At 53.5% G+C, this 12,442-nt stretch overlaps 5 protein-coding genes across 5 annotated transcripts; 2 read left to right on the top strand and 3 right to left on the bottom strand.

Moving 5' to 3' along the window:
- Nucleotides 1-223: 223 nt before the first annotated feature.
- On the bottom strand, nt 224-1,942 carry J4E84_008542 (uncharacterized protein; the record flags this gene model as incomplete). The annotated part of the gene is made up of 1 exon (XM_049391113.1): nt 224-1,942. One exon carries the CDS (start codon nt 1,940-1,942, stop codon nt 224-226), a length of 1,719 nt encoding a protein of 572 aa, XP_049241145.1.
- Nucleotides 1,943-4,502: 2,560 nt separating this feature from the next.
- Nucleotides 4,503-7,568, top strand: J4E84_008541 (uncharacterized protein; the record flags this gene model as incomplete). The annotated part of the gene is made up of 1 exon (XM_049391112.1): nt 4,503-7,568. One exon carries the CDS (start codon nt 4,503-4,505, stop codon nt 7,566-7,568), a length of 3,066 nt encoding a protein of 1,021 aa, XP_049241144.1.
- A 296-nt stretch (nt 7,569-7,864) lies between these two features.
- On the bottom strand, nt 7,865-8,544 carry J4E84_008540 (uncharacterized protein; the record flags this gene model as incomplete). Its single annotated transcript, XM_049391111.1, has 3 exons — nt 7,865-8,251; nt 8,355-8,411; nt 8,473-8,544. 3 exons carry the CDS (start codon nt 8,542-8,544, stop codon nt 7,865-7,867), a joined length of 516 nt encoding a protein of 171 aa, XP_049241143.1.
- A 542-nt stretch (nt 8,545-9,086) lies between these two features.
- J4E84_008539 (uncharacterized protein) lies at nt 9,087-9,764 on the top strand (the record flags this gene model as incomplete). The annotated part of the gene is made up of 1 exon (XM_049391110.1): nt 9,087-9,764. One exon carries the CDS (start codon nt 9,087-9,089, stop codon nt 9,762-9,764), a length of 678 nt encoding a protein of 225 aa, XP_049241142.1.
- Nucleotides 9,765-9,964: 200 nt separating this feature from the next.
- Nucleotides 9,965-10,795, bottom strand: J4E84_008538 (uncharacterized protein; the record flags this gene model as incomplete). The annotated part of the gene is made up of 1 exon (XM_049391109.1): nt 9,965-10,795. One exon carries the CDS (start codon nt 10,793-10,795, stop codon nt 9,965-9,967), a length of 831 nt encoding a protein of 276 aa, XP_049241141.1.
- Nucleotides 10,796-12,442: the final 1,647 nt, after the last annotated feature.

Genomic DNA, 12,442 nt, shown 5'->3' with positions numbered 1-12,442 from the left:
AAAAACGCCCTCGCTCCATGCTAGACCGGTATTTCCCTGTCCCGCCCTTGATGCATGCCCCATGGTCGCTTGTCGTGAAGGTGAGAGTAACGCCGTGTGAATGCCCGCCCAATGCCGATGCTCGCCGTAGAAGTTCATAAAGCCGTTGTTGTGATATGTGGTGTGGTGTTGAGTGTGGTAGTGTCGCGATACGATGAGAGCGGACTAGAGACGTTCCTGCTGCTCAAAGATAGCGGTAGTCTGGTGCGCGAGACCTGCGGTTGCGACCGCGAGGGTTGACGGGCTGCCTGTCGTACGCATCGTTGGGGTCTTGCTGCCCTTGCTGCCCTTGTGCCTGGCCCTGCGCGCTGCTCCATTGTCCTTGTCCTTGTCCTTGTGTCTGCGCTTGTCCGCCCCATCCGAACTGTTGCTGCTGAGGTTGTTGCTGGCCGTACTGTTGACCGTACTGCTGCTGGCCGCCGTAGCCGAAGTTCTGCTGGGGATACCATTGCTGCTGCGGCATCTGCTGCTGTTGTTGCTGCGGCTGGAAGCCCATTTGGTAGCCGTTCTGGAAGCCATTCGGGAAGCCCATCTGCTGAGGCATACCCATTTGCATAGGCATACCCATCTGCATTCCCATGGCGCCCATCGGTGTGTTCTTGAGCATCTCCATCTGTTGTATGAAGTCTTGTTCCATCTTCGAGGCGGGGTCGGCAGCTTGACGCATGGCTTTCGGCGCGGTGGGAGGTTTGATGTCTGTCGGAGGCTCTTTGCGCTTCTTTGAAGAGGTTGAGTCAGTATCGGAGACTTCGTCAGCCACTGCGGTAGTAGTAGCAGTGGCGGAAGCAGTTGTATCGTCATTTGCGACAGAGGGAGATGCGGTGTCAGTAGCATTGGATTGATTAACTGATTCATTTGTTGAAGCGACTGCCTTTGCTGCCTTGTCCTTCTCTGCCTTCTCTGCGTCGTATGCCTTGAGAGACTTGACCATGTCGTCGTCAGCAACGAGATCATCCATCAGAACATCCTCCTTTGAACAGTTTGGACAAATTAAGTCCCCATCTGCTAGCGCGTTGTCGATGCATTCTCGACAGTATGTCTTGCCGCAGCAAGGGGTTTTGACTGGGTCGACAAATCTTTGATTGTCGAGCGGACATTGCAGACCGCGTTCAGCAAGCTCTTTGCTTGCTGCATCAGCGTTGGCGGCTTGTTGGCGAGACAGGCTGGTCTTTTCTTGGAATTTGTTCCAAGTCTTTGTATCTGCCATGACCTGAACATACTCTCCGTCGGCGTTCAACATGATGCCCTTTGCAGCCTCTTCGTCGACAGGCTTTTCAACTTTCTTCAAGAAAGATTGAGGAATTCCAGTAGTACGTTTGGCTTGGAAAACAGGCTTGAAATCGGGATCGTCGTTTGTTGGGCAGGCTTGGATCCAGTGGCCCTTGATATTGCAGCGGCGGCAAACATAGCCGGGAGGCGGGGGATGTGAAGGGACAACAACATTCTTGGAGTTGTTTTTTCGATAAACTGGTTTTGCGTTCGAAAGTGCCTCTTTCTGTGCATCCCAGGCAATTGCTGATTCGGCCAAGAATGCGGCTTCAGGATCTTCGGCATTTTCGAGATGTCCACTACGTAGAGAGGGAACTGGCTTGGATTGTGAAGAAATTGCGCGCGAAGGCGCTTTGCCGGTGACGTAGCGGGCTGCTCGGCCTTGTCCTCTTGGAGCGGGGCGCCGAATTGCGATGACTGTGGATGAGCGCGGAATTAAAGTGGTATCGTCCTTGAGCTCAGAGTTGGGCTCATCTTGCGGATAAATGTGCAAGTTGAAATCGGAGCCATCGCCCAGGCCGCTTGCGCTGATGATCTCCTTCTTGAGCTCGAAAACGCTCAAATCGGTGCCGTTGAAGATGATGCGCTCGCTTTCCCTTGAATTCTTGAACTTGTAGAAGATTGATGAAGTCATTGTTGTGATTTGTGGTGTGGCTTCAAGTGTGGGGTCTGGTGAGAGAAGAGTGTAGAGTTGATGGAGGAGAGCGGAGTTCAGAACGCGAGTTATTGCTCCGCGCGCACAGGCCACTCCCGCGCACAGGCCCCTGAACGCATCCATGGTACGATTTGCCGGCGCTACACCGCCACACCGCCACACCCCTGACCCCTCCGAACCACTAATCTACCAATAATATAATTTGGTATACTCCTACCAGATTTTCGCTTTGCAGACTACAGCGTATCAACACATTTCAAATCTCGATTAATAATACACTGAAGTTCGTCACACCCCGCCATACGGTTGAGTCAGAGAACAGGCCTGCAGCCTACATCAAGTTGAAAACTAGCAACTTGGATGGTCCAAGGTCGATGTAGGCCCCATGGTGTTCAGGTTTTGCGTTGAATATGGCGCATCAAGGCCTCGCTATGTGAAGTCTATAGCAAGTACTCAAACTTGGGTTCACTCCATGCGCAGGAAAACCGGAGCATCCTGCAGCCTACGTGGGTCTCAGAATGAAAGTCTTGTGACATCCCGATGCAACGTAGGCTCCTGGGTCTTTGAGTACTTCCATCTGCTATAGGCAGCGTTCAGCTTCTTCCTGGAATGAGCTGGATTCCAGGTTACTAATGTTCTAAAGATAGCTACAGCCCTCCGAGCGGTTGGACCGAACCTGGACACCCTGCAGTCTACATTGGTCCTGAGACGAAAGTCTGCAAACTCTTGACGCAACGTAGACTCCTGAGTCATCGACTTTCGTTACTACCATCCAAACGATTGGACCGAACCTGGACACCCGGCAGCCTACATTGGTCTTGGAACAAAGTTTGGCAAACTCTTGACCCTACGTAGACTCCTGGGTCATCGACTTTCTTTACAACCGTTCAATTGATTGGACTGAATCTGGACATCCTGCAGCCTACATCGGTCCTGAGACAAAAGTCAGCAAACTGCTGACACAATGTGGACTCCTGGGTCATTGGCTTCCATCACTTGCTATAGGTGGATGTCCAGCCCTTTCCTGGACTGAGGTATATTCTTGATTACTCATGCTCTAAAGACAGTCACATCCTTTCAAACGGTTGAACCGGAACTGAAAGGCTTTAGGTCATCCATGATACCAGGATCTGCATATCAGCCTCCAGGAAGAGACTTCGCTTTTGGCTGAGACTGGAACCTGGTCGTGGTTTGGGCGGGAGCATTCCAGCCAGAGATATTCCAAGTATAGTCGAGCATGTCTGGCTTACAAGTACCAGACTACACCCTAGAGGTGTTCGGCATATCATCGGAGGGAGAAGTGCAACCAACAGTCACTTGAGGGTACTCAGATCCTCCATTTTGTTTGGGTCCCGTCGGCCCAGAGCTCCGAGCCATTGACATCTTCCGCAATGCGTGCGCAAAACCACGCCCAAGCAAGAGATATCGCAAGCATTCTAGACGATACCAAGTAAGGGCAGCTTGGGCGGGTCGTCAGAACAACAACTTCGATGAGCAATACTCTAGAGGCAGTCACAGGCTCCACTCAATCGGGGGTTTGCTTCGCAGAGAGCCCAGCGACTTTCAAACTCTGCAACGCCTAGCATGGTCATACGACGAGGCACTCCCGAACGAGAATATCACAACCATTTGTGACTCTGCAAACCCGAAGTATGAAGGCCTTCGATATATCAAAGATTCTAGATGCCGACCGATCATCACACGAGGACGTTGAGATGGCTGTATTAGTTGGTTTATTTGCGACGTGCTGTTGGAAGGCTTTCATCCGAGAGTTGGCCGTTCAATGCGTGTACGCGTGGGTGGGTGACACCGAAACCCTGACAGGTGGCAGGCGGCGGAAGGTTCCCGAGGTCCATTCTTATGTTGAACAACTGAACAAATATTGCAAAGCTAGCCATAATCAAGTGATACGTCTTTGATGCGGATGCAGATGCGTTCCTGAAACAATGCGCGATTGACGGGTGAATGATGTCACCTCTAGAATGCAATCAGCGGCTCAAGCCTCACGAAGCTGTACCTTACAGTCTTTGACCGCATGAATCAGCTCATGGTCCTTATTGTTTACCTCAATGTTCACAATTGATTTGTCCAGTACCTGACGACCTTTGTTGATGGTTCAACACCTTCGGGGCGGAGTCTGACGTTCGCGATGGCACTAGGGACCGGGGACCGTGGCGCATGCAGCTGCAGGGCTCTTCGTGCACTTTCATCCTTGGCCGATCGAAAGCCATTCCGTACTCATCAATTGCCTTTTGCCTTTCTTGTTTGCGCCTTCTACATTTAATTCACAGCAGCCGCATCGCGCCTGCTTCCTTTGTTTACGCGCGTCATCCCGATTGGCATGCTGCTTGGCCGAGTCTCACTCGCCGCCTGCAAACGAAGCTTCCTTGCGACACCTTCACGCACCCTACCGTTGTCCGCATCACGCCCGCGCTCCCTCTTTCACACGCCGCACCTCACGAGGCTGTCTAGCTCTAGCGCACACCCCCTCGGCAAACGCTCCCTCCACACGTCGCCGCCTATAAATACTTCGCTGCCAATGGAACAAAATGGCACAAGCAAGCGCAAGCAACCGCCAACCTCGCCCGCAACCGACCGCCCAAACAAGCAGATCAAGCCCGAAGTAGACTCGCACACGTCAAACGGCGTCATGTCGCACTCGCCCGACCTGGAGGAGCCCATGGACGATGCGCGCAGCGAGTACAGCGCCCACAGCTCCCCCGACGCCCTCCCGTCGTCGGCGCACATCACCGCCGTCACCGGGCAGGACACGGCAGAATGGCAGCGGACGATAGAGAACGTGGTCAAGAGCGTCGTGTCGATACACTTCTGCCAGACGTGTTCGTTCGACACGGACCCGGCCATCAGCTCAGAGGCGACGGGCTTTGTCGTCGACGCCGAGAAGGGCTACATCCTCACCAACAGGCACGTTGTCGGCGCCGGCCCCTTCATCGGCTACTGCATATTCGACAACCACGAGGAGTGCGACGTCCACCCCGTCTACCGCGACCCAGTCCACGACTTCGGTATCCTGCGCTTCGACCCCAAGAAGATCAAGTACATGCCCGTCACCGCCCTCAAACTGCGCCCCGATAACGCCAAAGTTGGTGTCGAGATTCGCGTCGTTGGTAATGATGCGGGAGAGAAGCTCAGTATCTTGTCGGGTGTCATTAGTCGGCTGGATCGCAATGCGCCCGAATACGGCGAGGGCTACTCCGACTTCAACACCAACTACATCCAGGCGGCAGCTGCAGCGAGTGGAGGATCTTCCGGCAGTCCTGTCGTGGACCGCGACGGCTTTGCTGTTGCGCTGCAGGCCGGTGGACGTGCTGACGGTGCTGCGACCGACTACTTCCTGCCGCTAGACCGACCGCTACGTGCTCTCGAGCTCATCCGCCAAAGCCAACATGTCACCAGAGGCACCATTCAGACCCAGTGGATACTCAAGCCGTTCGACGAGTGCCGGAGGTTAGGTCTCTCGCCTGAGCTGGAGAAGGAGATCCGCACTCAGTTTCCCAAGGAGACAGGCATGCTCGTAGCTGAGGTCGTCCTTCCTCAAGGGCCCGCATCTACCAAGGTCGAAGAAGGTGATCTTCTCCTACGCGTCAACGGAGAGTTGCTTACACAGTTCGTCCGACTCGATGCAATCCTTGACGACAACGTTGGCAAGACCATCTCTGTGACCATACAGCGTGCTGGGGAGAACATGGACGTCGAGCTAGACGTTGGCGACCTACATGCCATCACCCCCGACAAGTTCGTCTCCGTCGCAGGCGCGTCTTTCCACGACCTCTCATACCAGCAAGCGCGTCTTTACGCTATCTCGCTCAAGAACGCAGGTGTATACGTCTGCGAGGCAGCGGGCTCCTTTAGGTTCGCTGACGGCTACACATCAGGGTGGTTGATTCAGGAAGTTGACAACCAGCCAACACCCGACCTTGACACTTTCATCCAAGTCATGAAGAAGATCCCAGATCGCAAGCGAGTGGTTATGATGTACAAGCATCTGCGCGATTTGCACACTGCGAACACTAGTATTACTTCTGTCGACAGGCATTGGCATGCAAAGATTCGCGTAGCAACACGTAATGACGAAACTGGCCTGTGGGACTTCAAGCCCCTTGCCGATGCCATTCCATCTGTGCCCCCAGTTCCTCGCCGTGCGAACTTCGTCAAGATGAGCTCAAGCTATCCTGAGGCCGTAGACATTGTCCGCAGCTTCGTACGCGTTCATGTCTCTATGCCCATTAAGCTAGACGGCTTTCCTAAGATGAACAAACAAGGCTACGGTCTTGTTGTCGACGCTGAACAGGGTCTCGTCCTCGTTTCAAGAGCGATTCTGCCATATGACCTTTGCGACATCTCGTTGATCATCGCTGACAGCATTTTTGTCGATGCCAAGGTTGTCTTCATGCACCCATTGCAGAACTATGCCATCGTCAAGTACGATGCCTCCCTTGTCAACGCCCCTGTAAAGACGCCCAAGTTCGCTACCGACTTCATCAAGAAGGGAGCCGAGACCATCTTTTTTGGGATCAACCAGAACTTCCGACCTGTCGTAGCAAAGACTGTTGTCACTGATATCACCACAGTCGCGATCCCAGCCAGCGCAATAACACCGAGATACCGCGCGACCAACTTCGACGCCATCACTGTGGACACAAACCAAGCCTCGCATAGTGGCTCTGGTGTACTCGTCGCGGAGGATGGCACCGTTCAGGCTCTCTGGCTTTCATACCTGGGCGAGCGCACATCACACAGCGGCAAGGACGTTGAGTACCACCTCGGTCTTGCAACACCCAACCTTCTTCCGGTGCTCAACGAGATCCGTGGCGGCAACACACCCAAGCTACGTATCCTGAACGTCGAGTTCCAGACCGTGCAAATGAGCCAAGCCCGCGTCATGGGCGTCTCAGAAGAATGGATCGAAAAGACCGAGACAGCCGACCCAGAGCGCCACCAGCTCTTCATGGTCCGCAAGGTCGACTCCGGCCACGGCGACGGTCTCAACGAAGGCGATGTCCTCCTCACCCTCAACGGCAAGCTCGTCACCCGCTCACCTGATCTGGACGTCATGTATAACAATGAGTTCCTCGACGCCGTCGTCGTGCGCAAGCGCGAGGAGAAAACCATCAAAGTCTCCACCGTCGCAACCGAAGATCTCGAAACCGACCGCCTCGTCAGCTTCTGCGGCGCCACCTTCCACCGCCCCCACCAAGCCGTCCGCCAACAAATCAGCAAAATCCACTCCGACGTCTACATCTCGTCGCGCGCCCGCGGCTCCCCAGCCTACATGTACGGCCTCGCGCCCACCAACTTCGTCACTCACGTCAACAACGTGCCCACGCCCAACCTCTCCGAGTTCCTCACCGAGATCAAGAAGATCAAGGATAACGAGTATTTCCGCATGAAGGTCATGACGTTTGATAATGTGCCGTGGGTTGCGACGATGAAGAAGAATGAACATTACTTCCCTACTATTGAGCATGTCAAGGATGCGAGTCAGCCGTTGGGCTGGAAGAAGATTATTCATGAGTGTGGGGATGGGGGTGCGAGGGAGGAGATGGGGCCGGATGAGTTGGAGGCTGAGGCGGGGGAGGAGTAGATGGGTTTGTTGGAGAAGGGGATTGGTTGTGAGCTGTGTAAGATGTAGCGTACGGATGATAGAAGTAACAGAGAATCATGCATTCAATTATCTGGAATTTATTCCCAGACGTGATCTTTGAATCCTCTTCGGGTGACAAATGACCCCGGTCCCAATCCAGTCCCCTTCCCCAAAGTAAGAAAAGAAACAGTCCCTCTCAGACTACTACGCCCCTAGTGGAGCCTGCCGTGTGGATCACTCAAACTCATATCTTCTGATAGACGTCCCCAACGCATACTTGCGTGGCGTAGTGCGTATCATTCAGACCTATCCTCCAGCACATCCTTATCTACAAGCGCCTCCTTTTCCTTGACTTCCTCCTTGGCCTCAACCTTCTTCTTTGGTCGACCCCGGGGCGCAGCTTTCTTCTTTGGAGAACCCTCAGTCACACCCTCATCACCCTTCCCATCTTCACCGCCGTTACCAGCACCAGCGTCAAGGTCAAGCTTGCTCTTCCGCTTCTTCGGAGTAGCTTTAGGCTTTGCCTTGGGTTTCTCGGGAGAGACGTCGGTAGCAGTAGAAGCGGCAGGGGCAAAGGCCTGGCCGTTCTTGATCTTGACAATGTCGTCTTTATGCTTCTCCTTCAGGCGCACGAGGAGCTTCTTGCAGGAGATGACGGAGCGGCCGGCGGGGATGGGCGCGTTCTATTGGCTTGTTAGTTCTGGGATACATTGATGAATGCGGACTTGGGGTTTGAGTCGGTAGCTTCTGTGTGGCAGGTAGTGTAAGAGGGAAGAGAGCACTCACGCCGATCTTCGCATCGATTTTGCCTTCGTTTTCGCAGAGGACAATGAGGTATGCGATCTGTGGTGTGGTTAGCTGGAGCGATTGGGATTGGAGGGGGTGTGGAGGAGGGTGGACGTACTTTCTCGCCTTCAGACCAGGCGGCACCGCTTGCGCCGGTTTTGTTGGGGGTTTTGGGGTCGGTGTCTGACATTTTGGGGATGTCTTCTGGGTGTTGTGGGAGTTCTTGTAAAGATACTATACGTCTTTGGCCTAGAAGTGGATGTTGTGTGGAAGAGTTTGTTAAGAGTAGGAGGAGGTGGTGAGGTAGATATGGGCATGGAGGGATGGGAAATCGGCGGCTTTGGACTCACCTTCACGTCGTAGTTGCGATGAAGTGAGCCCTTTCGTCCTTGATCAGAGAGTGAACGGTGAGGTGAGGTGATGGCGTGGACCTCTGAACATAGAAGTTACCTAGGTAGTCATGGTGAACTGAGCTGTCTATGTGCGCTCTGAGAGGCAGTGCTGGGTAATGCTGTTTGAGTATATCATTGTCTTCTGCATTCTACAGCATAAATCCTGAAGTTCATCTCATTACCAAGACTTTGGCAGTGTGATGTTCATATTGTCGTGAGCGTAGTCATGTCGTCAGCCAATCTACTCGCAGCACTAGCCCGCGTCCAGCTTAGCACCACAGCGCACCTGCTCTTCTCTTCTTCACCTCACGCCCACATTTCCTACACCATCAAAACGACAATGCTTGAGATAGCTTGCTTCAACGCTGCTTCTGCCATCGCAGCAGCGCAAGCCGGCGCCGATCGCATCGAGCTGTGTGCCGACTACGCAGCTGGCGGGGTAACGCCTTCCCTCTTAACGCTGCAGGATGTACGGAAGAAAGTCAAGATCCCGATCAATGTTATGATCCGGCCACGAGGAGGCGACTTCAACTACTCCGACGAAGAGTTTGAGCTCATGAAGAAAGAGATTGAGATGCTTAAGCCTTTTGCTAGCGGTTTCGTTTTTGGCATCTTGATGGTCAATCGATGGATAGACCCCACTCGTAATCGCGACCTAGTCGAGATTGCTGCTCCGCTTCCTTGCACGTTCCATCGGGCAATCGACGAAACAGACGATTTAGAGGAAGCCGTGGAGGCCGTTGAGAACTGCGGTTTCAAGAGCATCTTGACAAGTGGCGGATATAAGACCGCAGCGGAAGGGGCTACTGCTCTTCATATCTTGCACTTCTTTCGGCCCAATAAGGTCTCGTTGATTGTTGGAGGCGGGGTCAGAAGCACCAATGTTGAGGATCTCAAGAGGAGGACCACATTAAAATGGTTTCACTCCGCAGCCATCACAACGCCTGGAGAAGATGTTGACGCCGAGGAAGTGAGAAAGATAAAGGATGTGTTGTCAAAACTCAAATGGAAGCAATGAGACGTGGACATGAAGGGTACGATATTATTCATTAAGCGTGGCGCATCAATACTGGGCTACCACAGGATGTATACGACATGCATGTGCTAGGACTCCAGCGGGTATCATCCATTCGGGATTGCCTCGAATACAACTCCTGAGGCCACTCTATCCAAACAGTTCACTGACTGCGACGTGTATGACGCCCGAAAGCAAATTGCTTACAAAAGTGCGTATAGCAAAGCACCGACCACCGACATTCCAAAGGATCTTGTTGTGTCGACAGACACCTGTCCGGCGGCTCCAGTAGATTGCGGCGAGGCATCGGAAGCTTCGGGAGTTTGTGTCACAACGTTGGTCTTAGCGGCGATTGTTGTGGCTTGCGTAACGGTGGTAGCGGGTACGGTGGTCTTGACCTCTACTCCATTGATAGTCGCCGTCTCGACAGTCTCCGCGACAGTTGTCGGCGCCGAGTATGTGACGGCGGGGACAGTGGTTGTGTAGACGATGACCTTTCCGAGTTCTGTAACTGGGACCGCCCCACCAACACCAGTACCGGTGTACTGTGCAGGGACCGAGAGGGTCGAAGTGTTTGGCTTCTCAGCCTCGTTGTTCGCGTAGATGTTGGCGCTCTGGCCGTCCTTTGTGTAATCTCCGCTGACGAGATTGACATCGGTGCCGCCGGAGCTGTAGGTTCCGGCAGCGACATTTCCGTAAGATCCGTCTGGGAACTGGAAGTTGGTGGTGAACTTGTCGTAGCACATGGGAATGTTGATGTTCTTTACGTTAACACAGTCTAGGCTCTGACGGCACCCGAAACCGTCCGCACGTCCGTGTACAGATCGCTTGTCGAAAGAGATGCCCTGAATCGACGAGAGGATGTCGGTATAAAGCGAGCTGAGCTCTGTGCCGACTGCTGGTGGAGTTGTGCCTGTCGCTCCTTGCGGCTGGCATGCCTCGTAAGGGTCGTCGTTCGTGGCTTTCGCCATGGAATCGAATGGCGACGCAGTTGCGACGGCCGCAAGAGCGAGGGAGAAGAACTTCAGAGACATTTTGTTGAGATGTGGTGTGTCGTGGGAGTAGTAGATCTTCTGGTATCGAGCGATGGTTACAGGTATTACACGATTGTTACACGGTGTAGTACTGAATGACGGACGACTTTCAACAAAGGTAACGAATGGCAAACGCAGGCGCGCGAATGTAAAAGCGAGTGACGGAAGGATACGACAGTATACCTGCCAAGGGTCAGAGGGGCGCCCCGAGTCTATATACTGACTGTGCCCATATCGCTGGTGCTAACAGGGTTTAATCAGGCTCGATCTTACAGCCGAACTAGCCAACAGGCACCATGCGCTTTACAACTGACGGCGCGCCACAATGCGATAGGACGTTTACCAACCGCCTGGGATCTGTTATCCGTTGGGCGATCATGTGTTCATCCCCCCAAGACCTTGCCCAGGGGCGGCCCTCGTATTGGATTCTTACAGGATTGGCTGCCATACACACACAGCCCAAAGATTTGGCCCCGCCAATGAGAACACCATCGCATTTGGCAGTTCCAGGAAAGTCAGCCGCGATGCCAGAACTTTGCTCATGCGCTGCTCATGCGACCGACTGGAATGCCATGCGTCAATAACGCACCGCTAGCCATTAAACGAGGTCATGGTCGCCTGATTCGCCGGGAGATAAATCGGCAGCCTCCAACCGAAGCGCGCTGCGAACGGACTTTTTCCTCATCCCTCAAGCCACGAAACGGCCTTTCATTCGAGATCACGAGAATTTGCAGTGCCGACATCCTTCCGTCTTACTCCAGGTTTGGCCAAGCCCACAACGCCTATCCGTCAACAAATAAAGAAAATAGCGGGCTCCAGCGTCATAAGCGGCAGCCCCGAGTCCCATCCAGGGCAAGCAAGCATGCAGTGTTTGGCCCTGGTTGGTCCCTGACAGCACACCCACAAAACTTGCGGCCACGCGCACGCTGCCGTCCCAAATTTCTCTGCAGCGCTAACACACGACGGTTTTTGTGCGACGGTGATCATTCCCCTGAGCGGCGATAGCGCTCATGTCAAGACTTTGCGGACAGCTCGGCGTTCGCTCGAGCCTTACCTTATTTTGGCCCGCCCAGGTACAGCGTACACCACCAAGACTCTGTATCCTCATGCTAAGATAGGTAGCCGGTCAACAAAGAGACGATAAGAATAGCTTTGTCGTTGCATTCTTCTAGTCCACGGCTTTAGCTTTGCGCTGACCCAATGAGAACATCAGACGGAAGAAATTATTACCGAACAATTCGCGGTTATTCGGCACTCGATTAGGTTGCTTACCGAGATTTACTTTCGTGTTTTGCTCGCTTCCTCGCACGATTCTTTATCGCTGTACTGAGCTGCTTCACACTAGGGGAGACGGACTCGCAATTATCATCGATTCATTCCCGAGCCGTCGTTCGTTCTCAATCAGACAACACGTCGCGTGCGTTGTTCCGCTACGGTACCAGACTACAGTTTACCCCACCACCATGCCAAGGTGTAAGCAGGGCTAGCTAATAATAGAGTTTTTCGGGGATCGACGCAGGAACAAAGCAGCTTACATCTGCACGCGAGACGCACAGCGCATATGATAAGGGGACGTCGCCATGGAGATGTCTACCACTTGAAATATGTGCGCGGTGCTGTTTTGCAGTCTCGACCTCGCTGGGCAGA

The sequence above is a fragment of the Alternaria hordeiaustralica genome (assembly GCF_023758085.1).
Source record: "Alternaria hordeiaustralica strain BMP 2776 chromosome Unknown scaffold_22, whole genome shotgun sequence".
NCBI lineage: Eukaryota > Fungi > Ascomycota > Dothideomycetes > Pleosporales > Pleosporaceae > Alternaria > Alternaria hordeiaustralica.
This window is presented reverse-complemented; position numbering and strand designations above follow the sequence as displayed.